We start from the raw sequence: 12,112 nt of genomic DNA on the forward strand, positions 1-12,112 counted from the left end.
CCCAGTTGACCTGAAGACCCAACCGGCTGGGAGCTAAAACCATGTCGGGTAGGACTTTGTACTGACATGCCCGACCCTTGAACGCAGACCGGAGGAAGGGTCTGTGTCGAGGCAGAATCGAGACATGAAAGTACGTGTCCTTCAGGTCTATTGCTGCAAACCAATCCTGGGGACGGTCCAGGATTGGCCGTAGCCCACCGCCCTTTTTCGGTACAATGAAGTAGGGGCTGTAGAACCCCGACTTCATATCGGCTGGAGGGACCGGCTCGATTGTATCCTTCGCCAGGAGGACAGCAATCTCTGCCCGGAGAACAGGTGCAATGTCCAACGACACCTGAGTGAAGTGGACAGCCCTGAAGACCGGGGGACGCCGGGCGAACTGAATCGCATAGCCGAGTCTGATAGTACGAATGAGCCAACTGGACAGGCTGGGGAGCGCTATCCACGCTTCCAGACACTGAGCCAGCGGGACCAAAGGCACCACAGACGCACCGGGGGTGGGGCAGCAAGGCAGAGAGGGACCCGACTCGGACGGCTTGGGAGCGGCCCGGAGTGGGGTCGGACTCTGCGAGGCAGCAGTGTGCATGGGAGACGGCGCACGGGACGCGGTCTGCGCCATCACACTACCGCCTGCTGGCAAATGGGGAGGGAGCTGCCAGCGGCGAGGCGGGGCCTGGCACACTGGCAGACACACCTAGTTGTGACCTGGAGTTTGAGGAAACTGCTCTTTTTGTGGCAAAGTGGGTACCGCTGGACTCCGGAGAGCCAGCGGCGGTAGATGGACAGCCGCCACAAAATCCCCCCGGGGGTGGGAGAGCAGATGGAATACTCTCCCAAAGGGCAGGAACCTTCCGCTCCAGGTCGCCCGTCTCAGGGCCGAGTTTTCCCCAACCGCTTGCCACCTGGGTTGGCAGAGACGGGCTGGGCACCACGTCCGCGACCGGCACCCTGCTGTTTGGCTGGTGTAGGCTGCTGCTTTGCCGTCTTAGCAGGGGCGGAGGAAGACGCAGGCGGGCGCCCTCGGCGACGAGCGGGCTGAGGCTGATCCACGGGCGGCTGGGTGGAGGCAGCAGCGGACCGCTGTGGCATGACATGTCTGATAGCCTCAGCCTGCTTCTGTGCAGCGGAGAACTGTTGGGCACAGCTCTCCACCAAGTCGCCGAAAAGGCCGACCGGAGACACAGGGGAATCCAGGAACCGATGTTTGTCGGTCTCCCTCATGTCTGCCAAGGTCAGCCAGAGGTGGCGTTGCTGGACTACCAGAGTAGACATCGCCTGGCCAACAGAACGCGCTGTCACCTTCGTTGCCCGGAGGGCAAGGTCAGTGGCAGCGCGCAGCTCCCCAAGCAGCTGTTGGTCAGGACCTTCCTGGGGCATCTGTGACAGCGCTTTTGCCTGATAGACCTGCAAAAGGGCCATCGCTTGCAGGGCAGAGGCAGCCTGCCCACAGGCACTGTAAGCTTTCTGTCAGACCGGCTGAGAATTCACGGCCAGCGGCCGTTGGACACAACTGCATCGCAACAGACCGCTCGACTGGGGGGATCCTCGCGTATCCCCTGGCTTCCCCGCCGTCCAGGGAGGTGAAGGCGGACGAGGGACCAGGCCCTGTACGAGCCCCATACGGAGCTTGCCAAGACCTGGTCACCTCATCGTGTACTTCCGGGAAGAAAGGCATTGGGGCGGGACGCTGGATTTGGGATCCGGGATCCGACTCGGGCAACGCTACCGTCCCGGGCGGCAGCGCGTCCGAATCTTCCCCCCCCGAGGACTCAGGCTCACCTTCCGATGCAGTGATCGACATCCGATCCGCCGCCGGCACACCAAAGGTAACGGCTGGACAGTCCGTAGAGGGCACAGCGGAAACCAACGGTGGCACGATGGGTTGCGGTGCTGATGAGGCGGCAGGGGCCCGAGGAGTGTTTCCGCTCGGCGGGGAAGCCCTGACCGTAATCCTCAGGTCACCCTTCCTATACAGCGCTGTACCGTCATTCCGGTTCCCGGGGCCGGAAAAAACGGTCGTACGCGGCATAGGAGAGGGGACCCCCGCTTCCTGAGACTTCAGGAAGGAGAGTCTCGACCTCAGCACCGCGATAGTCATGTTCCCGCAATGGGAACATGAGCCATCCACAAAAGCTGCTTCAGCGTGCAGAATGCCCAAACACGAGATGCAACGATTGTGCCCATCAGCAGGGACCAGGGAACGACCGCACCCATTAACGCACAGACGAAATGACATACTGTCAGGGTTTGTCTGTAAAGCTCTTTTAGAAGGGGAAAACAGTCAACTCGCTCGTGCCGAAGCACACAGGTAGTGACGCGATGTGCCAGTCCCACTCCCTGGACACACCGAGGAACCGGCCCAAATCGCAACACACACACTTTCACTCTAGGCGTGTGCTGTGAAAACAGCAGTTGAGAGCTATAGCTCGGATCCTCGGGAGCTCGCGACCTCGCTGTAGCACCGTTACACCGGCACACACGGCTTGCTGTGAATCCTCTTCGAGTCAGTTTAGTTCACACAAACAGTCTTCTTAAACAGGATACCACTGAATGGCTCCGAAGCGAAAGACAGAGTGCGATTGCATCTGCTTCCTATTTATATACACCTGTCGGGGGCGGTGCGCATTATGCAAATATCGCACGCCAATTCCATTGGCTTGTTTTAGTTTACACGAAGCTGATAGGGCTCTCTAAGCGATATCCCAATTCGTCGGTCACTAGTGACGTATGTCGAACGTGACCGACTGAAAGGGAACTAACTTACTGACATTAGCTTTACAATCATAATCAGTAAAGCTCAATGAACACACAAACTGTATATACATCACTTTAAGTTGCTATTTAAGTCTGTATGACTGTATGACTCTCTTCAACCATTTTTCGCTATTTCGCTAGTTTGTCTCAAGCACACCAAATGTGGCCAAAATTGCACCCCACTATGTTGCCGTCGTCAACAAGAATAGCACTGCAAGAACTAGAGCCTGCGTTTTACCACTGTAACATTTTTCCATATTTATTCATGTTTTTGTCACTTTGGATTCATCACAGCACTTGCATTAGTACTTCACTTCTGTGACTTGGGACAGACTGTTCCTACCAACTGTGAACTGTACCTCAGTTCAAATAAATTGCATCTAAGGCCACCTTTTGAAGAGAACTCAGTTGCTCTTTATAACCAAAAAACACCTGAACTCTTGACGTCAAATCGACTTCGGTTTGCACCAAAAGCTATGGTGTGAAAGTGTCCTTAATGAAGTGCTATCTATACCGCAGTAAGTGCTCTGGTTGTAGGCTCTTTATTCAGGCGGTAACTGTCTTTCTCTCTCTGTCTCTCTCTCTCTCCATCCCCCTTTCCCTGACACGCACAGAGCTCATTAGCACATGGAGTGCTTGCAGCCCTCGCTGAATGTGACCCTGCCTAATTGTGCAGCAGGTTCATTTGCTCGCCCTGCGTGATGCAGTGATTGCTTATTTGTTCTCCTCAGGGCTTCTCTCGCACATTAAAATGATTGACTCATTTCATTCAGGGTACATTTACCGAGCTTTATTTGATAAGCTCATGCCCAAGGTACTCACATCCATCTTATTCTCATGCTCAAAAGTTATAATGTCTACCACTGTGGATTATTATTCACACAGCTGATTGTTTCCCCGGTTAATTATCTGTGTTTGAATAATTTTGCATGCGCAAGCCTGTTTATCCTTCTGGAATTAAACAGCACAAAAGGTCTCGCATTAACCATGCCGCTGAAGTCGCCGACTAGCCCATCGTATATGCTAAGCTGTCCGCTGGAGACAGCGAAGAGTTCGGGGAATACGTGGAACGGTGATTTTCTCCTTAAATAAAGGGTGAAATTTACATGTAGCCACAGAAAAAGAGACGCATATTTGGCTAATAAGCTGGATTTGTTTTCCACAGAGAGCATAAGGCTCGACTAAAAACTTTGATGAGCTGTTCGAGAATGAGAGTGCTCATTATATTTAAGGGAACATGGCATAGATATCATCAGTAGCCTTTGACCTTTTGTCTTCCATGCAATAGTGTTCAGACTCTCAGTGCTCTCTGAAATGAAAAGCAGAGGTAGGAAGAAACCAAAGCCAGCCAGAGCAGAAAGACCAAGAGAGAGAGAGAGGCTGTTTGAATAGAATATAAACCTGAAAGCTCGTTTGCGTGAAAATGTATTTGCCGATGTCATGTGCACAAGTGTAATTATGATAGGCATAATGGTTGTTTAGTTAATTGGAGAAGCCCATTGAATCAGTAATGACCTTGTTTATGAGGTGGCTGTAAATAAAATTGCATGTTGTTTGCTTCTTACAGTGAATAAAGAGGCAGAGGAAGAAGAAAGCACTTCCTTACCACCTGCAGCGCCAGTGCCTGAGTCTGGATCCACTTGGATGGCTACACAACTGTTGTCTGCAAAAAGACTGTCTCTTGGATCCTTTCTTTATCACTGACTCAATGAGTTCTGGGAAAACATTATTTTCAAATGATGACTGACAACTGACCTTGTGACAGATAAATGACTGATAGCTTAAATAGCCAATCAAAAGGCTGTGCTGACTTTTGTTCTTCAAACTTAACTGTCTGACACACGAACCTCCTTTTTTGGCAAATTCCCAACATTATGGTAAAAAGGTGCATGTAATTCAGATACTAGGTATCCAGAGAGTCTTCTGAATGGAGTTTAATTAGTTCTGTTCAGAAACCAAAATCCAAGCGTTGGATCAGACTAGACTGTAGGCCACATGAACTACTAAACTTGCAAATTTAAACTAAACTCTCTACATTTGCACAAAGGAAAGCAATGGTAGAATACAGTATGGTAGATGTTTTTAGAAAGCGGAATAATTTATTTCAATTTGACCTGCAACAATACTGAGGTGCGTTTCCCAAAAGCGTCGTTAGCCGACTAACGTCACGTTCCGTCGTTACTAATGTCATTTACATATTTTAGTTTGGCAAGATAATTAAGCGGCGTTTTTGAAGAGTGCGCATGTGCATAAGAACGAGCCTAAGATTGAATCTGGAAATAAAGCAAAATAACAGAAAAATGAGAATTAGTCCTTAGATTCCACAAATTTATAGTAAAAAATCTAGCATTAATTGAGTCTCAAACGGATTCATTTAAAGAAGTTATTACTTCACCACCTGCATGACATCATTCACCAACATGGTTGAACTACAGGTTTGCGACAATAGGCTTTCGGGAAACAATCGTGACTAGCTAGCTGATTTGTTCAACGATGCATCGTACTATAGTAGTGAAGCAGCGGGTTACGTTGTTGTACGGGAAACGCACCCCTGGTTGGTTAACCTTTCTCATTTAGGGTCATTAGCATGCCTGCAACTCTGTTTCGAAACTCTGAGGTGTTGGGAAACATGCATATAAACGTTCTATTACCATTGTGATGTTAGTGGGTCAATTTGACCTGCAAATTTCATGGTTAATGGTAGAGCTGCATGTTTATCCGTTAAAACATCGCTATCTCAATTCAAACACCAATGCCATTCCATTCCTAAATAACAACGATTTGCCTGAGTCTATTAAACCTTTGACAAAATCACAATAGAACATTCAGATCTGCGTTTACGCTGCTGCTGACCTAGAGAAAGCAGTTCACAGCTTCACAAACAGTCTTTTCAACCACACAGTATCGTTATTTCTGTGTTACAACAATTCAGATTGTCACAAAAGTACTGGGATAAAAGTTTATAGTTTGGATATAAACACTGATGTCTATGGAAGCAATCAAAATAGAATAAATCACCTTTTGAAAATAACTTGGTGCTTCAAATAAAAATTGTATTGATTACATCGTTACACCACCAGGTGGCGACAAGTGACCATTAAAAATGTATTGGTCATTGAATCATTCATTCAAGAGATTAGATGCTAATTCATCCAGTAATGAAACAAGTTAAATCTTTATTGAGTGAGTCATTGAATCATTCATTCAAACCAATTTGTAAAAAAAAAAAAAAAATTAATTCAGATTAATTAAACATTTTAAATTAGACTGCAGCATTTTATTACCTACATGTTATTTTGGTTAGTTGTCTGTCCAGAATCGTGGGAGAATCATAATCTGTTTGAAACACACAAAAAAAATGTATCCAGAATCGTGCAGCTCTAGTTAATGACATTGACTGTCGTTCATTTCATTCACTTTAGACTTCAATGATTTGTTTTCTCCATTAAATACAAAGACTACATACATGCAGCCAAAGTTACTTTTATTTTAAGAAAAACACTTTATTTACATCTGCTGATTACACACTTTTCCTTTTTCCTTTGTTGATGTCGTTATTTCATGTCGACTGTCCACTTCTTCACACTTGGGTAGGTTTCCCCATGTCATTTCACAAATTTCTCATCTTCTACCTTTAGTGTTTCAGTATAACCTGATAAAATAGCTTGTGCTTATTGTTGTTGGTTCTCCTGTTGTTTGCGCAATGATCAACTGTATTCAAGGTAATTTATTCCAATCAGGTACATCAGCATCTGAGCCGACCCAGAGTATACTCACCCTAGAAAAGGGGTGAGCGAGGTTAAGTAACCACTGTCGTAGGGTCAGTTTGGTCACTATACCTTGCTGACACCAATCTTTAGGTGGTTTGCTGGTCTAAGCTGGTTTAGGATGAACTCTCAGCCTAACCAAGCTGGTCTTCTGCTGATCTCTTCCAGCCTGACCAGTCTAAAAATACCTAAAACCACACTGGAAGACCAGTTAAGACCAGCAAACCATCTTGCACTGCTTTAAGCTTTTTTCCTAGTCGCTTAACTGCCTTAACCAGCAAGACTTTCTTGGTCAATCAGCTTCACCAGCAACACAAACAAACCTGGACCATCATGGGAGTCCATGAACTCATCTTCGACTTCATCTATGTTGATAAAACTTGATTCATTTCTGAATAGCTCTGCACTAAGAATCTGATTCCTCTTGTGTTCATTTATATACTGACATAAGCTGCTGATTTATTTTTGCCTTTCAAATGAAATTTGACACACAATACTTCATATTTAATGAACATTCTACTGTGAAGTTTCTTCCTAATTACATTTATAGTTTACAGAGATGAACGAGAGTGTAAATTCTAATGGCAGGTAAAGTTTCAATGCTGCTTCTGTCATAGATTGTGGTTTAGAAAAGTTAAAGGTAATACTCGTATTTGTACATTAATCAATCATATAATAATGCCTTATATGAATGATGCCGTAATATATAATCTTTTAATGGACTTTATGTTTAAGAGGCAATGAAAAGATTTCGGGGATGTGTCTTATCAGTCATCCAGCGACATTAATAGCATTTTTAAATGATTAAATAATGTCATGCCTTATTCGCTAAGTCATCATGCATTTCCTATAAACACAAATCAGTCAATAAAAGTGATACATGTTTTATTTGGCTGCTTTTTTAACTAGTAAGGATTAAATGAAAGCATTTCAGCAGATGACTGGAAGACAGATGCAAAAGATCTATTTTCCTTACATGTCAAGCACATGCTTTCATTTTCTATTTCAGATCATGATGCTATTTAGAATAATATCCTCCTGCTTGAGTTGTACTGATACTAGTGTGAAGAGCGTGTCAGTGAAAGAGGGCTTGTTTGAAGTATTCTGAGTCAATGGAAGTTCAACCCCAAGTGACAAGCAGCGAAATCAATAGGCAACAGTCAATATCCAACACTAAAGGTGCCTGTAGTAACTAACGGACACCAATAATTGTTATTAATACTCTGAATTTCCCTGTGAACTGTGTTTAAGGCTAATTCTAGTGAAACAGACTTCACAAACACAATGGTGCCCTGAAGCTACACAACCATAATCACATGCAAAACAAGGTTGTGATTATGTCGTAAATAATGAGGAAGGACTGTGAACAGCAGTGAACAATAGCGTAAATAATATGTGGGTCATCTGTATTTGTTTAGCACTGTTGATCTTCGCACATCTCATTTTCAAGCTCATCTATGAGTGGGTTGTGTTCCAAAAAAAGGAAATAATGTGACTTTATTCTTGCAGCATTATAGACGAATCATCTATGATGAATTAGGTAACAAATGACATATTTACTTACTTAAACTTATTAATAATATCAGTCAACAGCACTGGGACTTTTCAGTTTGTATCACTTTGCTTGTACGTACACTAAAAAAAAAATATATATATATATAATATATATATATATATATATATATATATATATATATATATATATATATATATATATATATAATTTGGAAGCGGTAAACAAAGATTATTGGAGTATGTTTTACAAGAAATTGCTATTTTGGGCTTAGTGTGTTATTTTTCATTTCTTTGTAATTATTTCTGAAATTTACTATCAATTTCTGAGTGAAAATTGTTTTAAAGGTGCCCTAGATTGTTTTTTTACAAGATGTAATATAAGTCCTAGGTGTCCCCTGAATGTGTCTGTGAAGTTTCAGCTCAAAATACCCCATAGATTTTTTTAAATTAATTTTTTTAACTGCCTATTTTGGGGGATCATTAACTATGCACTGATTTTTTTCAGCACGGCCCCTTTAAGAGATGCGTTTCCTCTGCCCCACGAGCTCTCGACTATACATTGCATTTACAAAGTTCACACAGCTAATATAACCCTCAAATGGATCTTTACAAGATGTTCTTCATGCATGCTGTATGCATGCTTCGAATTATGTGAGTATAGTATTTATTTAGATGGTTACGTTTGATTCTGTGTGAGTTTGAGGCTATGCTCTGTGGCTAAAGCTAACATTACACACTGTTGGAGAGATTTATTAAGAATGAAGTTGTGTTTATGAATTATACAGACTGCACGTGTTTAAAAATGAAAATAGCAACGACTCCGTGAATACAGTAAGAAACGATGGTAACTTTAACCACATTTAGTGTATTAGCAACATGCTAATGAAACATTTAGAAAGACAATTTACAAATATCACTAAAAATATCATGATATCATGGATCATGTCAGTTATTACTGCTCCATCTGCCATTTTTCGCTGTTGTTCTTGCTTGCTTACCTTGTCTGTGCACAGATCCAGACGTTAATAGAGTGCCCCAGGGATGATGCATTTTTGTAGGCAAAACCCGGAAGCGAGTTAGCATTTTAGGACTTCCGGTTCCAACGCTGTAAAGTCTGGGTTTTTTGAATGGGTTTTTGGTAAATCGCCTGTAATAAGGACTGTGGTTAACAAAGCCTCTAAATACTTTCACGTTTTGATCTATGACATAAAACACACCAGTTATAACCCACTTGTGATTTTTTTAAACTTTAGACGTCATCATTAAAAACGGGACATTTGGACAGCATTTCTCATGAAAAAGTGGATAAGTATTCATACACAGCGCAGCTCATAATCAGTGAGCATGTTTTTAAATAGAGTTGTTTTCTAAATAAAGTTTGAGGAAGTTTGGTGGTGACGACGTTGATCCGCGACCATGGTGTGCTGTAGTTCGTTTATAGCCTACTGTTAGCTTTTTATATCTTAGACTTTATTTAGGCTTCAAAATCTATAAATGTTAATTTGTAAAGATTATCTTGATAGACAAAACATGTAAGTGTCATAACCCTTTGTTAAACACAGAGCTTATTTTCTGCGATTTTCCAAAAGTCTGTGGGAAAAATGAATAGGCTTTCAGACGAAGGAACCCGTGCGACGCTAACTTCCGGGTTGGCCTACAAAAACGCGTCATCCCTGGGGCACTCTATACTGCCTTTCCTTGTCTAATGCGTCGAATGGGCTGACATTATGCAAATATTGGGGGCGTACATATTAATGATCCCGACTGTTACGTAACAGTCGGTGTTATGTTGAGATCCGAGTGTTTTCCGGAAGTCTTTTAAACAAATGAGATTAACATAAGGAGGAGGAAACAATGGGGTTTGAAACTCAATGTATGTCTTTTCCATGTACTGAACTCTTGTTATTCAACTATGCCAAGGTAAATTCAAATTCTGATTCTAGGGCACCTGTAAAATAGGCCCTAAATCCTATGTCAGGTGATTTTTTTTTTTTTTTTTTTTTTCATTGTAGGGGAGAGTGGGGTAAAGTGAGACACTTTTTACATTTGCTCCCCTCTAAGTGAGCTAAAATGATATATCAGTAAAATTTACACATTTCCCATTAATTCAGGATGTTTCCTATAGCCATAGAAATTATCAGAATGTATTCAGGACGAAGGTCAGTGAAAATATGATTGTTTTTAAAAAAGTCATCTTGTGTCTCACTTTACCCCAGCTTAGGGGTAAACTGAGACAGACCAGAGAAATCAAGGGGGTAAACTGATCCACTTACTTTTTACACTCTGAAACTACCATAACAACACATGCTGTAACAGTTTGAATCCTGACAGCTAGCTTGACAACCACACATTCCAGAACTAATGTCGGACTATTAACAGAATCATGGGGATTAGTCAATTAAGCACATTTTTTTCCTAAACACTTGAAAGTAACTCTGAACAAAATCAAATACAACATAATATAATTCAAAACATTTTAATTAACATTCAAATGACAGATATAACCAGTTAGATTAGAACACAGGACCCTTAGGGTGCGTTCACACTTGTCATGTTTGGTTCAATTAAAACGTACCCTGGTGCGATTGCTCACTTAGTGCGGTTTATTTGAATATATGTGAACGCTGCCCTAAAAAGAGACCCTAAAAAGGACAGAATCCTCACGCATGTCGGTTTTTCTTGTCATAGTTGTGAGTTTGCCCATCACAGGCATCAGACGCACATCTCGTTTGTGTGTCTGACGGATGGATTCTTGCCGCTGTTTTGACAACTTTACACATGTTATAAGCTCTTCACAAGTTCCTGGCCAAAATACCATCACACGCAGGTTACCGTTGCTATGCACACACAACGAGCGCATTTACCTCAGCACACAGCATTGTTTGGGATTTTTGTTAAGTTCCATCTCAAAATAGGCAATACGTCATAAAATCTGACCAATCACATTGTGAATGTATCCCTATGCCTCAAGGTTCGGTGTCTCTGGGTTCGGTTATAAAATTGCCAATCTGAACGCTAATCAGACCAGGACTAAATCTTCTTTGGTCCGGACCAAATTAACCAAACGAACTGAACTACAAGTGTGAACGCACACTTAGAGCCAGCTAGTGTCTGGAGGTCAGAGCAAAGCACAATCAGAACCAGCTAGAACAGCCTGTGACTCAGAACACAGGACTAGATCCACCTGTATTAGAACATCAACCTACTGTCTTACTCTACAACTAGGCCTACTCTACATTCCAGCCCTGAAGGTTACAGGGAAAGATGAGGAGCTGCTCTCTCCATCTCTCCAGGCCTTTTAGATTGAGGCAGCTTCTTTACCACAACGTGCCACATCATTCTCCTCGAGGGTTTTTTTTTTTGCCCCAGGTTGTCTTCCCTGGTGTTTTACCTTGGCATGATTGCTTTTCTACAATGTTTATGACATTAAAAATAAAACAAATGTAATGTAATATTACATTAAAATATTTTTAAGACTAAATTTAACTTGTGCCTCATGTCTCACCTCCTCAACCTGTTTCCCTTAGTGTTTTTACATGTTGGAAAGGCGAAAATTGTATTACGCCATCCAGTTTTTTCCCTGAATGATGATGTGAGTTCTTATCGCAATTCTCGATTTAGCATGAATGACCTACAATACCGACATTTTTCACAATCATGACAAAAAATCTAAATAATGCCCAAAACTCACTAACAGAAAGGCAGCTTCACATTCTCTAAATCGACTGCCTCGATGGCAGTCAAGTCTTTAAATTCAGTAGAAAAATCGCTCCTCTTCATAACATAAGGATCACATCCATATGTGGTGAATTTTTGTTTATATCTATCTTTTGAAATAGTGTCTAAACCGCTACAATACAGACCGTCCTCTATGTCTTCCATTCTGTTTATTTACTTCCTGCCCTCCAGCTGAATTCCGCGCATCAGAACCACGTGATTGCGAACAAGCTATTGCTTTTCTCTTTGTTGACAAATGCATGACATGATCCTTCACTCTTCAGTCACCCTAAATCACAGAGCAGAGTGGAGGGAATCTGGTCTAAACCCCTTTGTAAAATGAACAGGCTTCAAGACCC

At 42.6% G+C, this 12,112-nt stretch overlaps 1 protein-coding gene across 1 annotated transcript in view; it reads left to right on the forward strand.

Annotated features, from left to right (window-relative positions):
* Positions 1–4,789, forward strand: part of LOC137030786 (polyamine-modulated factor 1-binding protein 1) — a 216,858-nt gene extending 212,069 nt beyond the window's left edge. Inside the window, exon 26 of the mRNA XM_067401220.1 lies at positions 4,322–4,789. Within this exon, the coding sequence (XP_067257321.1) occupies positions 4,322–4,324 (3 nt within the window). The 3' untranslated portion in view covers positions 4,325–4,789. The remainder of the gene's footprint in view (positions 1–4,321) is intronic.
* Positions 4,790–12,112: the final 7,323 nt, after the last annotated feature.

Source organism: Chanodichthys erythropterus, chromosome 11 (genome assembly GCF_024489055.1).
Source record: "Chanodichthys erythropterus isolate Z2021 chromosome 11, ASM2448905v1, whole genome shotgun sequence".
In the NCBI taxonomy this organism is placed as follows: domain Eukaryota; kingdom Metazoa; phylum Chordata; class Actinopteri; order Cypriniformes; family Xenocyprididae; genus Chanodichthys; species Chanodichthys erythropterus.